Genomic DNA, 12,210 nt, shown 5'->3' with positions numbered 1-12,210 from the left:
GAGGACGAGCGAGCGAGCGGCGGCCGCGGCGTTCCGGTGCGCGCGCGCGCTCAGCCAATCGCGTGCCGCCCGCCCCCCGCCGCCGCGGCGAGGCTGGCGCCGGGAAGAGGAAGAGGAACATTCGCCCTCCTCCTCCCAGCGCGCGGGCGGCGGCGGCGGCGGCACCGGGGTCACGAACTCTGACCTCTCACTGACAAAAACAATAACAAACCCCCTCCCCCGCGACCCCGGCGGCGCCCCGGGGCCCGCCCCGCCCCGCCGCCCCTCGCCCGCCGCGGCGTCTGGGCCGCCGCCCGCCTCCCGCGAGCCCGCGGCCCGGGGCTCGCGCCCTCCGCCGCCGCCGCCGCCGCCGCCGCCGGCCTCCGCGCGCTCGCCCGCCCTCCGCGCCGGGGGCCGCCCGCCGCAGACACGGGACCCGCTGCGAGGCCGCCGCGGCGCCCTGCCCTGAGGTAAGCGGGACGGGGCGGCGGCGGCGGGCGCCGGCGGCGGGGGGGCGGGCCTGCGCGGGCTCGGGGCGCCGGCGGCGGGGCCCGGCCTTTTACCTTTGCCACGGGGCGGCGGCGCCCGGCGCTTTGCATAGTGGGCCGGGCCGCGCCCTCCCTCCCCGCCCGCCCGCCCGCGGCCCCGCCGGGCGAGCAGCCGGGGCTCCCCTGACCGGCCCGGCCGCGCGGGGGAGGGGGGCGGAGGGCGGAGGGGAACGGCCGCGGCCCCGCCTCACGGCTGGCCCCCTGCCAGCGCCGCCATCTTGTTCCCGCCAGAGACGGCCCCGGCCGGGCCGGGCCGGGCGCCCCTCCTTCGGGCCCTCCTCCGCCTCCCCGCCGCCCCTGCTTCCCGGCTCCCGGCTCCGCGCCCCGGCGCCTCCCGCCTGCCGTTGAGGGCGGCCCTGGCCCAACCGCCGTTTTTTCCTGAGAGGGAAAGGAGGAAGGCGGGTCCAGGCCGCGACCTTCTGAGCGACGGCCGCGCTGACCAATGGGCGCTCGGAGAGGAGGGCCGGGCCTGGGGCTCCGCCCCCGGGGCTATGCTGATTGGCTTGTGCGGTGGGGGGGCGGGGTCCCGAGCGCCGGGAGCCGTGGCGACGCGGGAGCGGAGGCCCCCCGCGCGGTGTGAGGCCCGGGCGGCCGCGGGAGGCCGAGGCCGAGGCGGAGCGGGCGGGGGCCGGCCGACGCGCGTCCACCCCGTCTCGGCGCTGCGGTGGGGCTGAGGCTCTGAGGTGATGAAGCGGTCGAAGCCCGGCGCGGTCTCGTGAGGTCGAGTCCTCGGAGTCCGTCAGCCTGAACCCGGGCGCCGGGCTGTGTGCGGGGCCGGGCCCGGCCTTCCCTCTTAGAGTTGACCCGAGGCTCGCGGTTCGAAGCCAGCCCGGGCCAGAAAGTCTGTGAGACGCTTTACCTCCAGTTAACCAGAAAGGCCGGAAGTGGCGCCGTGGCCCCAAAGTGGTAGAGCGCCGGCCTTAAGCAAAAGCAGCTCAGGGGCAGCGCCCGGACCCTGAGTTCAAGCCCCAGGACTGGAGTCACCGGTGGCCCAAGGCTGAAGGGCTTTGTTCATGAGAAACACGAGTGCGCTTTGTCTCAGGCGCTGGGGTTACAGTACCTGGAGGACCGACTGGAGAAGGAAGGCCCCGGGCCGCCTAGAGTTGGGGGAGTGAGGAAAAGACAGACAAAGAAGTAGTTTGATGAAGAGGAGACTGGAGGATGTGCCAGCGCTGCCCGGGGGTGTGCATTCGGATTGGGCGGCCGGGAAGGCCGGCCCCCCAGAACGGGGCTTGGATGGCGAGGCCCAGGGAGAGAGGAATGGGGCTCCAGAGCCCAGCGTGCCAGCCTCCTCACGGGAGGGAAGGCTGTGGGTGGGGCGAATGGGTGACTGGGGGGCAAAGACTCAGAAAACCAGAACGCTTCCCCGTGTAAATCCAATCCGTGTTCATCGAATATATGCCCGACTAATAACCCCGGGCCCATAGTGCCCAGCCGGGAATACAAATGACAAAGATTGTAATCTTCAAACACACATGAGCACGATTCTTCAGACACACAGGTGCACACACGTAGAGCACGTTTCAGGCAGAAGCTAAAGTGCTGTGGTGAGCAGCTCATTATTGCACAGCAATGTAATTTTGAGTAAGTAAGTGCTTAGTCCTTTTGAGCCTCTAAACGCTAAGAGAACCTTCTCTTTACAATTGAATTAATATAAAACTTAAAAAGCCTAGAAAGGTGTCTGGCACATAGTATATACTCAATAAAAATTTGGAGGTAATTGTTATTATGAAGCAGTAGAAGTCTGTTAGAGACAGTTAGATGATAGACACAATGAAATTTCTGGCATTGTGGTTGTAGGAGCCAAAACATTACATTGGAATGCTAGGATTTGACTCTTCTGTTTCCAGTGCATGCCTGGCATCCACTCCAAAAGCTTGCTTAGAAAATCAAGTGAGGGACCAGATGGTAGAGTATAGAGTGCTTTGCAACTTGCAGATCTTTCATTGGTATTACATTGTTTAGGCCCCAGTGTAGATGCCACTTTTCTGTTCCCTGTTACAAAAGCTTTCCAGTGTTTGTCAGCTCTTTTCTTATTCTTAGACCCCCAGCTCCCTGTGCTCTGGACACTGACCGCCTTCATCTCCTTGACAGGGTTTACCAGCAGCAGGGCTTTTCACCTGCGGGACCTGTGCCCTGAAACACTCAAATGCCTGTCTGCCCCTGGCACTCCTCCCTGCCCTCAGTCTTGCAGCTCTCTGTTCAGCCATCCCTTTCTCCAGGAAGTTCTGAGTCCCACTGCCAGTCTAGATGAGATTCTTTTATTTTCTATTGTGTCCTTGCCTTTATAACCTTCATCTCACTTTGTAATTAAATACTCCTGATTGTTCAATTGGTGTCCTCTTACACAGTAAGCTTTGTTGTAGTGGGAATCATTTTTCTCACCGTTATGTGTCTAGCACTTAGCAGAATGAGTGGCACTGTTTGTGGAATGAGTGAATTGTTGATGGTATCATTAGGTTGTTGCACATTAATGGGGGCTTTTTTTTTATGTGCATTTGTTTGAAAGTTGAAGGAACACTACCTGCAACAAAATGTTTGCTACGGGATTTGGGTCTCTTAACTGAGACACCGCTGCCTGCAGATGTAAATATAGATGAGATGACCTATTTGAATCCTCCACTTCTCTTATATGACAATTTGTTTCCTTAAGACAGGAAACATTTTATTAATCGAATTACTAGCTTAATTGTATAAAAGTTAACAAGTTCATGTGTAGGGAAGCTAATAGCCCCAAACATAATCATAATTTACTCTGAAGAAATATAGTACCATGATATGATTTTCTTGAAATAATAAATTCTGGTCTTTGCTTCTCTGGCACAGGGACTCATAGAGCAGGGCAGTGGCCTGAAAGGGATTTGCAAAGAGTTGGAGTAGAAAGTCTCTATAGCCATAATTTTTTTTTTTTTCTGTTCTGGGGCTTGAAGTCAGAGCCTAGGCACTGTCCTTGAGCTTCTTTTGCTCAGTGCTAGCACTCTACTTCTTGAGCCACAGCACCACTTGTGGCTTTTTCAGTTTATGTGGTGCTGAGGAATTGAACCCAGGGCTTCATGCATGCTAGGCAAGCACTCTACCACTAAGCCTCATTCCCAGCCCTAACTTTTGCCACTAGGCCATATCCCCAGCCCCCCAGCCCTAACTTTTTTTTTTTTGGCCAGTCCTGGGCCTTGGACTCAGGGCCTGAGCACTATCCCTGGCTTCCTTTTTGCTCAAGGCTAGCACTCTGCCACTTGAGCCACAGCGCCACTTCTAGCCATTTTCTGTATATGTGGTGCTGGGGAATCGAACCCAGGGCCTCATGTATAGGAGGCAAGCTCTCTCACCACTAGGCCATATCCCCAGCCCCCCCCAGCCCTAACTTTTAAATATTTATCTTTCCATCTTTTTGTAATGGCTTTATCAAGGCTAAAAGCAGGTTTTGCAACGTCTCTGTTAAGCTTCTACTGGAAAGACTGTGTGTGGTTCTGGAGTGTGAACCGAGGGCCTTGTATTTGTTAGACAAGTACTCTACAATTTGACTCTCACTCCCATTCCTCTTTGCTTTGTTTTCCAGATCAGTTCTCACCTTTTTTGCTCAGGGCATTGGCACAGGGGAGAGTTTAAAGTAAGTTCAGAACCTGGCCTCTGGGAGCCTTAGAGTAGATGGAGAGATGAGGACTGTTGAGGACAGGAAGAGAATAGGTTAGTTCAGCCTTTCCATTCTCCTTTGTGCTATACTCCTGGACTCCAGGTAGCCTGTGTTGAAGAAAGTCCGTCTCAGGGGAAAGGGTGACTTTTCAGGGCAATAAAAATTACCTTCTTCACTATAATAAGCAGACACCTAGAAATCCTTTCATAGGAAGTAGCACCTTTTATTTCATAATTATTAAAAATCCCAAAGATTCTACTAAGTAATGTTAACATGTGGATAAGAACCTTATTCCAAGGTTGAAGGAAGATACCATTTTCTCTTCTTTGGGCTGTGAGAGACAGTGCTTGTGACTGGAGAGTAGTGTGCTGTTGCCACATGTGGAGGCAAAGCGTCTGGTGGGCTAACTCAAAGGCTAATGGGGACCCAGCTTATTTACCTTTATTTTGTTTTTGTAATAAGTAACAAAACAATTCAATTCAGCAAATAAAAAAGGTTCCACTCGGTTGTCCTCTTAAAAACTCTGATGATGGAAGTGGAGCTATGGCTCAAAGTGATAGAGGGCTAGCTTTGAGCAAAAGAGCTCAGGGATGGTATCCAGGTTCTGAGTTCAAGCCCCACAACTACAAAACCAACAACAAAATCAGAAAAAACAACTCTGATGGCGTGCCATTGGGGCAGACAGGTCTCTGAGAAAACACAACTGAAATTGGATGGCTTTAGAAGTTACACAATGCCAGCAGGCTTCTTGATGCATATCCCAGTGGTTTTCATGGCAGAGCGAATCTGGCTATGGATTATTTGTAGAACATTTTAGAAATGTCATTTGTACCTCCCATTGCCACCCACTCCCACACTGCTTCTGCAGTAACATATCTTTCCTTTCACTAACTTGATTAAGTAAATGTCTTGGAGTTATTGAAAAAAACATTACCTTCTAATTGCTTTGCCAAAGCTAAAAGCAACTGTCGCAAAGTCTATCAGTCCCTGGCTGAAAAGGCTGGTAATTAGAATGTGTTTGTTGACTTAATACATTCACAAGGTTCTAAGGAAATAAAATTTAAACGTGTAGTACCTTAGACATTTATGAGGTAGGTTTGTGGTGTTTTGTGTGTTTGAAGGGGGGCTGAGTGGGGTATAGTGGCACATGTCCAGTCCTAGTACTTGGGAAACTGAGGCGGGGGATAACCAGTTTAGGGCCAACTTGACCCACATATGCCTCGTCTCATAAAAAAAATAAAAATTGGGCTGGAAGTGTGGCTCATGTGGAAGAGTACTTGCCTTGTACCTAAATTTTAACAAAGCCTAAACCGGGCACTGGTGGCTCACACCTGTAATCTTAGCTACTCAGGAGGCTGAGATCTGGATATCACAAGTTCAAAGCCAGCCAGGCAGAGGAGTCCATCAGACTCATCTCTTATTTCCTAGTTTCAAGTTGTAATCTATGATTTCAAGTTTAGGGCTATGTAATTATCATTTCCCCCCCATATTATTTTTCTGGCTCTTCAGATTTTTCCATGTTTATTTTCCCATGAGTACAAAAAGGCATCTGACAATTACAACATAACTAAATTTTTACAGAACACCTTATACCCAGTGGTGGGGAAGCTTTTTTTTTCTTTTTCTGCAAAAGGTGATTTGGATTTTTATAATAGCATCATTTGTGGGCTATGTAACAGGAAACATGAGAAGCATATAAGTCTATCCTGTCATGTGTCAGGTGATTTCAAGGGCCTAAAAAACTGCATGTGAGCCAGACATTCCTCAGGCGTGCCTTAAAACTCAAGAAATTTTATCTAGTAGTATTTTACAAATAGGTATTGATCTTTTAAATGTTGACAAGATTCCGCCCTTTATTTTGCCTAGGTCTTGCATTTCAGCAGTGTGGATTGCAAATGCTGTTGGTGTATTCATATAATACATATAATTCATGTAATAGTTGCAACCTTCAGATCTTTAGTGAAAGTAAAAGCACATTTTCATGCCTATTCAGCTCTGAGTGCAGTGTGTACATGTTTAAGATCTAATCTTCACATAACCTCATATGGTTAAAACAGATGACCTTTGTGTTGGGGCCTCAAACCTATTGTGCTTATTTAGATGAGAAAATACCAAAAGAATGGATACTTTTAATTCTGTGTAATTATGGCCATGGATTATTTGAATCAGTTGATTGTGATGGGTAAGTCAGGGTTATACATTCCAGTCACTCAAGAGTTTCCCTGGCCCCGAACTTATTATTTGAGACACCAGCCCTTGGCCTGGTAGAGGAGCATAGATGGGCTGTCCAAGTCTCTGAATTAGATGAAAGTCTTCCTAATTGAGAGCCCCATTTTAACTGCATTGGGATCTGTAGCCCATTATGACTGAAGAACCCCTGGCAGCAAGGTTTAGCAGCTGTCACTTGGGAGCTTGGAAGAGCTCATTCAAGCAAGTCATGGTTGTATTGTTGTCATCATCCTGTGGGCTGTATCACAGTTCTCTATACTGTGTCATTTGTGAGCCATTCATGTGTTAGAATATGCTTTCCATCTCAGACTTAGCTATAGTTGTTAGTTCCTAAGTTCTCTCTACAGTATCTCCTGTCTATCTCTTCTCTACCCTACTGTCCAAACAGATCTTGTTTTGAAGATCCAGTTGTGATGGTACCAAAGTGCTGATTCCCTTGCCCAGCTGTTGATAGTTCTCTGTTGTTTACAGCTTCAGCTCCTCTCACCTCTCCCACAGCTCCTCAGCAGATTGCCAGCCATCCCTCCAGTAACTACTCCAGGTGCTGGGCTCTGTCCCTGAGTTTTAGTGCTCTGCCACTTGAACCACAGCTCCACCTTTGGCTTTTTTTTTTTTTTTTTTTTTTTGAGACACGAGTCTCGTGGACTTTTCTGTTGAGGCTGGGTTTGAACCGTAATCCTCCGATCTCAGCTACTCAGGGGAGTAGCTAGAATTACAGATGTGAATCACCAGCACCCAGCTCTGTGTAGAACTTTCTATCTTCCCTTTCTTTTTTTTTATTTTTTATTATTAATTGAACATAAAAATTTTTTTTACAAGGTGTTGTGCAAAGAGGGTGCAGTTACATAGTAGGGCAGTGTGTACATTTCTTGTGATATCTTACAACCTGTTTTTCCATCTCTTGTCTAGGTCAGGTAGACCCATATGCAATATACAATGTATCATCTATCTTCCCTTTCTTGCAGTGCTAAATTTGCACTCTTCCTTTAAAATCTAGCTTAAATATCTCCTGTTTTGTAAGATTTTCACAGGTTGCCACAGGCAGTTCAAAGTCAGGGACTATTCTCTTCCTCGCCTTTTTCTTGTTCTCAGCAATCAACTCATTGCCTAGTTCGTGATGGTTGATAAATATTGGTGCAGGTATTTGTACTTAATTAGTTTAATGCCATCAGGGAAAGATAGATGGGTAGTACTTTCTCACTTAAGATACTGGGTCTTACAGCTCTTGGCAACCAGTCTGGTTCTCTTCCATAAACATTATTCTGGGTGGAAGCAATTTTTAAGGTGAGTGAGCTGAGTGGCTCAACTACAGCCTTTGAAACTCAGATTTCTGAATCAGTAAGCTAGCTAGTTTAGTGTTCTGTCCGCAGTAGTATTAATACAGTAGTGTGGCAGGTGACATTAACCATTTGGTAATTATTAGCTCTGCCAGCCAAGAAGGTCGTCTTTAAAAGCATCTTTCTTTTCCTTTTCAGTGCTAAGAGTCATACCCCGGGCCCTTGGGTTTGATTTACCACTTAGCACTGAGCCAACTTCCAAATCCTCTAGCCTACCAGTCTTTATTTCTATAGTTGGTAGTAGCAAAGCAATAGTTTTTTTTTTTTTCTCTCCAGAATATATTGTGCTAGTGAATATGGACTTTCAAACTACATATAAACACAGCCCACTGTTCTTGGAGCTTTTGTTTTGGTCTGACTGGGACTGGAACTCTGTACCTGCTGCTTTTGCTCATTGGGTAGTGTTTTACCAACTGTGCCACACCTCCAACCCCAAAGGTGTAGCCCAGACTGATCTCAAACCTGTGATCCTCCTGCTTGATCGTTCTTGGTGATTACCAGTGTGTACCACCACAAGACCCCCTAAGGCTTTTCTTTCTAATGGAACACCCTGTAAATTGATAACCATTGCTTGATACTCTTCCTCAAGATCAGTCACCTTCTTCTGTGAGATCTTTCCCTCATAGGACAGCCTATGGCTGAGATAACAGTGAAAGAAACTCTTGGGTGAGTCTTGACAATGTTCATCTTTCTTTTCTGGGTACACTTGAGCTAAATCCCCTCCCCTTCCTAACACTCCCTGGTGGGTTTTGTTTTACTTCTTCCATTGTGATGTCCTAGAAGAAACTTTTTTTTTTTTTGGCCAGTCCTGGGCCTTGGACTCAGGGCCTGAGCACTGTCCCTGGCTTCTTCCCGCTCAAGGCTAGCACTCTGCCACTTGAGCCACAGCGCCGCTTCTGGCCGTTTTCTGTATATGTGGTGCTGGGGAATCGAACCTAGGGCTTCATGTATCCGAGGCAGGCACTCTTGCCACTAGGCTATATCCCCAGCCCTAGAAGAAACTTTTATCTATTATATATGTATCTAAGAATAGAGTATGGTTTATGACAACTTATTTTCCAAAGTGATGAAATGGAGAATACTTTTGTTTTGTGTTTTTGGTCAGTCCTAGGGCTTGGGCGTGGGCCGAACACTGTCCCTGGCTTCTTTTTTACTCAAGGCTAGGACTCTGCCACTTGAACCACAGCGCCCACTTCTGGCTTTTTCTGTGTATGTGGTGCTGAGGAATCAAACCCAGGGCTTCATGGATGCATGGTAGGCAAGCACTCTACCACTAAACCACATTCTCAGCCCTGGAGAATACTTTTGAAACTACCTCTCATTTTTCTGTTCTGACTTAATTTAAATGTTGATATTGAAAGCATTTGTTTTATAGTGTTTTTTAAGTCAGTTTCTCTCCTTTTCACTTTTATTGTGTCCTTAAGCTTGTTTTTCTAGAAAGTGCACATTCCTCCTGGTTCATTTTTAAGCAGCTGTTGTGATGCCTGGAGGAGGCAAAAAGTCAACACTGAGACCTAGAATTTTAAGAATTCAAGTGTATAAAGAAAGGTTATCACTTCAAGTGAAAAAGGCATTCGAAAGCAATAGTGTGGTGGCTCACACCTATAATCCTAGCTACTTGGGAGGACCAAAGGATTGTGATATGAGGTCAGCCTGGGCAAACGAGTTTGAGAGACCCCATTCAACCAATAAAAAGCTAGGCATGATGGTGCACGTTTGTCATACTTACTACTGGAATACATACATAAGGAGGATTGCAGTCTAGACCAGCATAGGCAGCGTAGCAAGACTGTCCAAAAATGAGTGAGAGCAAAGAATGTTATCAGGCATGGCTCAGGTGGTAAGGCATCTGCCTAGCAAGCCCAAGGCCTAAATTCAACCCCTAGTACTGCCAAAACAAAAAGTCATTTGAGATAATTCATGAAATTGGTAGGGGTGTTTATCCTACCAGAGACAAGATTTATTATAATGCTGCTATAATAAGAGAATGACAGTGGCAAAAAAAAAAAAGATAGGCCAGTAGTGGAATACAATAGATACCCTAAAATTATATTCACACTATAGAGAAACTTGGATTTGTGACAGATGCGACATTGCAGATCAGTGAGGAGGGAAAAGTGCAAGATGTGAAAGAAAATAGTGATAAAGCTACCATTATTATAATCTTGCTGTTCATCAAAAATTATCCTAAACATGAGCCATACAATGAGATGATAACCTACATAAGCAACGTACAATTAGTACCCAGATAGCTTACTTTTTTTTTTTTTTTAAGATAGCTGGGTTTACCACTTATCTTTAACTTAATATCTGTAGTTACTGGCTATTAGAATTATTTTGGGACTCCAAACCTTATCTGTAAGGCTTGATTAGTCCTGCAAATTTGAAGTGAATCTGACTAGGGGACAAGCACTTGCTTATTAGCATGTACAAGACTCTGGGTTTAATTCTAAGTACCACACACCCCAAAATGAACAAAACCATAAAGTAAATGATTACAGCAACCTTTCTGGGTTACTGAGCCTCAAACTCGGTCATCTATAAAATTCACTTCAGCTCAAACCTTGAAAGGACTTAGTAAATGTCTGAGTACCATATCCTTATAAACACACTGTCTTTTGTCTTTCTTTCTTTCTTGGTGATGTTTGTTTTTCAACCCATGACTGAGGCCCTTAGCACTTGGGTAGGGGTTAGCTCCTCATATCACCGTTAGTAGAGTTTCTGATAGCAATCTTGTGCTCTATCCAAAGTTGATCTCATACCATTCTCAGATAGCTAGCTACTTTCTTACTCAGTGTACTGTGACTGGGAGTTTCCACCTCCCAGACCAGTGAACCAAGTTGTTACAACCCAGACAACCTAATCATTAAACTTTCAACTTCATCTTCATTTATATTTTCCAAGAGAAGTTTTGTTCCCAAATTAAGGTGTTTCCACAATTACTTTCGGTACTTGTGATTGAAGGCACTGGTCTGCAGCACGTTCTGACGTGCTGGGCTTGTGGCTTTGTCTTCTGTAGAAGGCACAGTCCATGTAAGACAATACCAAACATAAATTTTGGTTAGTAATAGTTTTCAAGTCTGTTTTTTTCCCACCTGATAGAAGTTGCTGCATCTTTTCCAAACAGGTTCTCTAATGATCTTGCTTCACCATGGCTACAAATATGGCGGGGCTGGTTCAGCACAGAGTGGGGACCCGGCAGGTGGCTGAGGTGAGTCACAGGGGCGGGTATGGTAGCTGGCACCCTTGCTTTTGAAAGGAAAGAAAAACCAGTGGGCTCTGTTGTTTCAGAATAGTCTCAAGGGAGTTAGCACATGCTCCAAATCCAAAAGGGTTGCCTACATAGAGGAAAAAGGAAAAAGGACAAGAACCTTTGTTCATAGCATTTCTTTGCATGAGCAGGTGGCTGCATAGATGACTTGAGCCAAACTGATAAAATCTGATTTTTTTTTTTGTGACGATTCTGGGGCTTGAACTCAGGGCCCAGGTACTGTCCCTGAGCTGCTTTTGCTCAAGGCTAGCACTCTATCACTTGAGCCACCACAACACTTTGGGCTTTTTCTGTTTATGTGGTATTGAGGAATCGAACCCAGAGCTTCGTGCATACTAGGCAAGCACTCTACCACAAAAGCCACCTTCCCAACCCAGAATCTGATTCTTGTTGTGGGAATTACTTTGAATTCTAACCCTCTTGTTATAGTTTCTCATACACTTGATATTTTACTCATACTGTGGAATCATAGAAGGCCCACTTATTGTGTATGGTCAGTACACTTACCATTATCATCATGAGAAATATGAAGATGGGTATGTCAGTGGCCACAAGACCTAAAGAATAATTATAACCAAGTTAGGAATTACAACTATGTGTGAGATTGGTGATCCTGAAGGTGAGTCTTGAATGAAAAGCAAGCATTTGTCACAGACCCAGATAAGTAGGGTGGAAAATTTTCTATTCCATTCTAGAGGATAGAGGGAGCCATTTAAGTCATCAGAAACTCTGTTGTGGGCCAAAGCATTGCATGGACTGGTATGTACAGGCAGCTTGAAGTATAAAGAAGCAGTCAGGTCTGAAAAAGCATTATCTATCACCACTAATGAAAAACTTTGAATAGTCCCTCTGTACCAGACTCTGCCTACGCAAGGGCCTTCATCCTCACGATAAACTTTTGAGGTGAATGCTGGTGTTTTCATTTTAGAGATGTTGAAACCAGTACTCAAAAGACATATCTGAGATTCTGACCCAGGTCTTTTTATTATCCAGAGCATCTTCAGCTAACCATGGTTCATATACTGAAATTAAGTGCCATTAAAGAGATCAGATTTGCATTTTTGAATCATATTTCTAGAGCAGAGAATAATTTACCAAGAAATGAGAAAAGGACTTTAAAAACATTTTAAATTGTTATTATAAAGATTATATACAGAGGGGTCACCACTTCATAAGTCAGGTGATGAGTACATTTCTTTTGGACAATGTCCAAAA

General features: G+C 46.5%; 1 protein-coding gene across 4 annotated transcripts in view; it reads left to right on the top strand.

Moving 5' to 3' along the window:
- Positions 1-355: 355 nt before the first annotated feature.
- Nr2c2 (nuclear receptor subfamily 2 group C member 2) overlaps positions 356-12,210 on the top strand; it is a 59,022-nt gene continuing 47,167 nt past the window's right edge. For 3 of the 4 annotated variants that reach the window (XM_048356315.1, XM_048356318.1, XM_048356317.1), the window contains exon 1: positions 9,602-10,935. In XM_048356315.1, the coding sequence (XP_048212272.1) occupies positions 10,876-10,935 (60 nt within the window). In that variant the 5' untranslated portion in view covers positions 9,602-10,875. Of the gene's footprint in view, positions 450-9,601; positions 10,936-12,210 lie in introns of those variants that run through there. The other variant, XM_048356316.1, reaches the window with a different exon arrangement.

The sequence above is a fragment of the Perognathus longimembris genome, chromosome 10 (assembly GCF_023159225.1).
Source record: "Perognathus longimembris pacificus isolate PPM17 chromosome 10, ASM2315922v1, whole genome shotgun sequence".
NCBI classification, from domain to species: Eukaryota; Metazoa; Chordata; class Mammalia; order Rodentia; family Heteromyidae; genus Perognathus; species Perognathus longimembris.
This window is presented reverse-complemented; position numbering and strand designations above follow the sequence as displayed.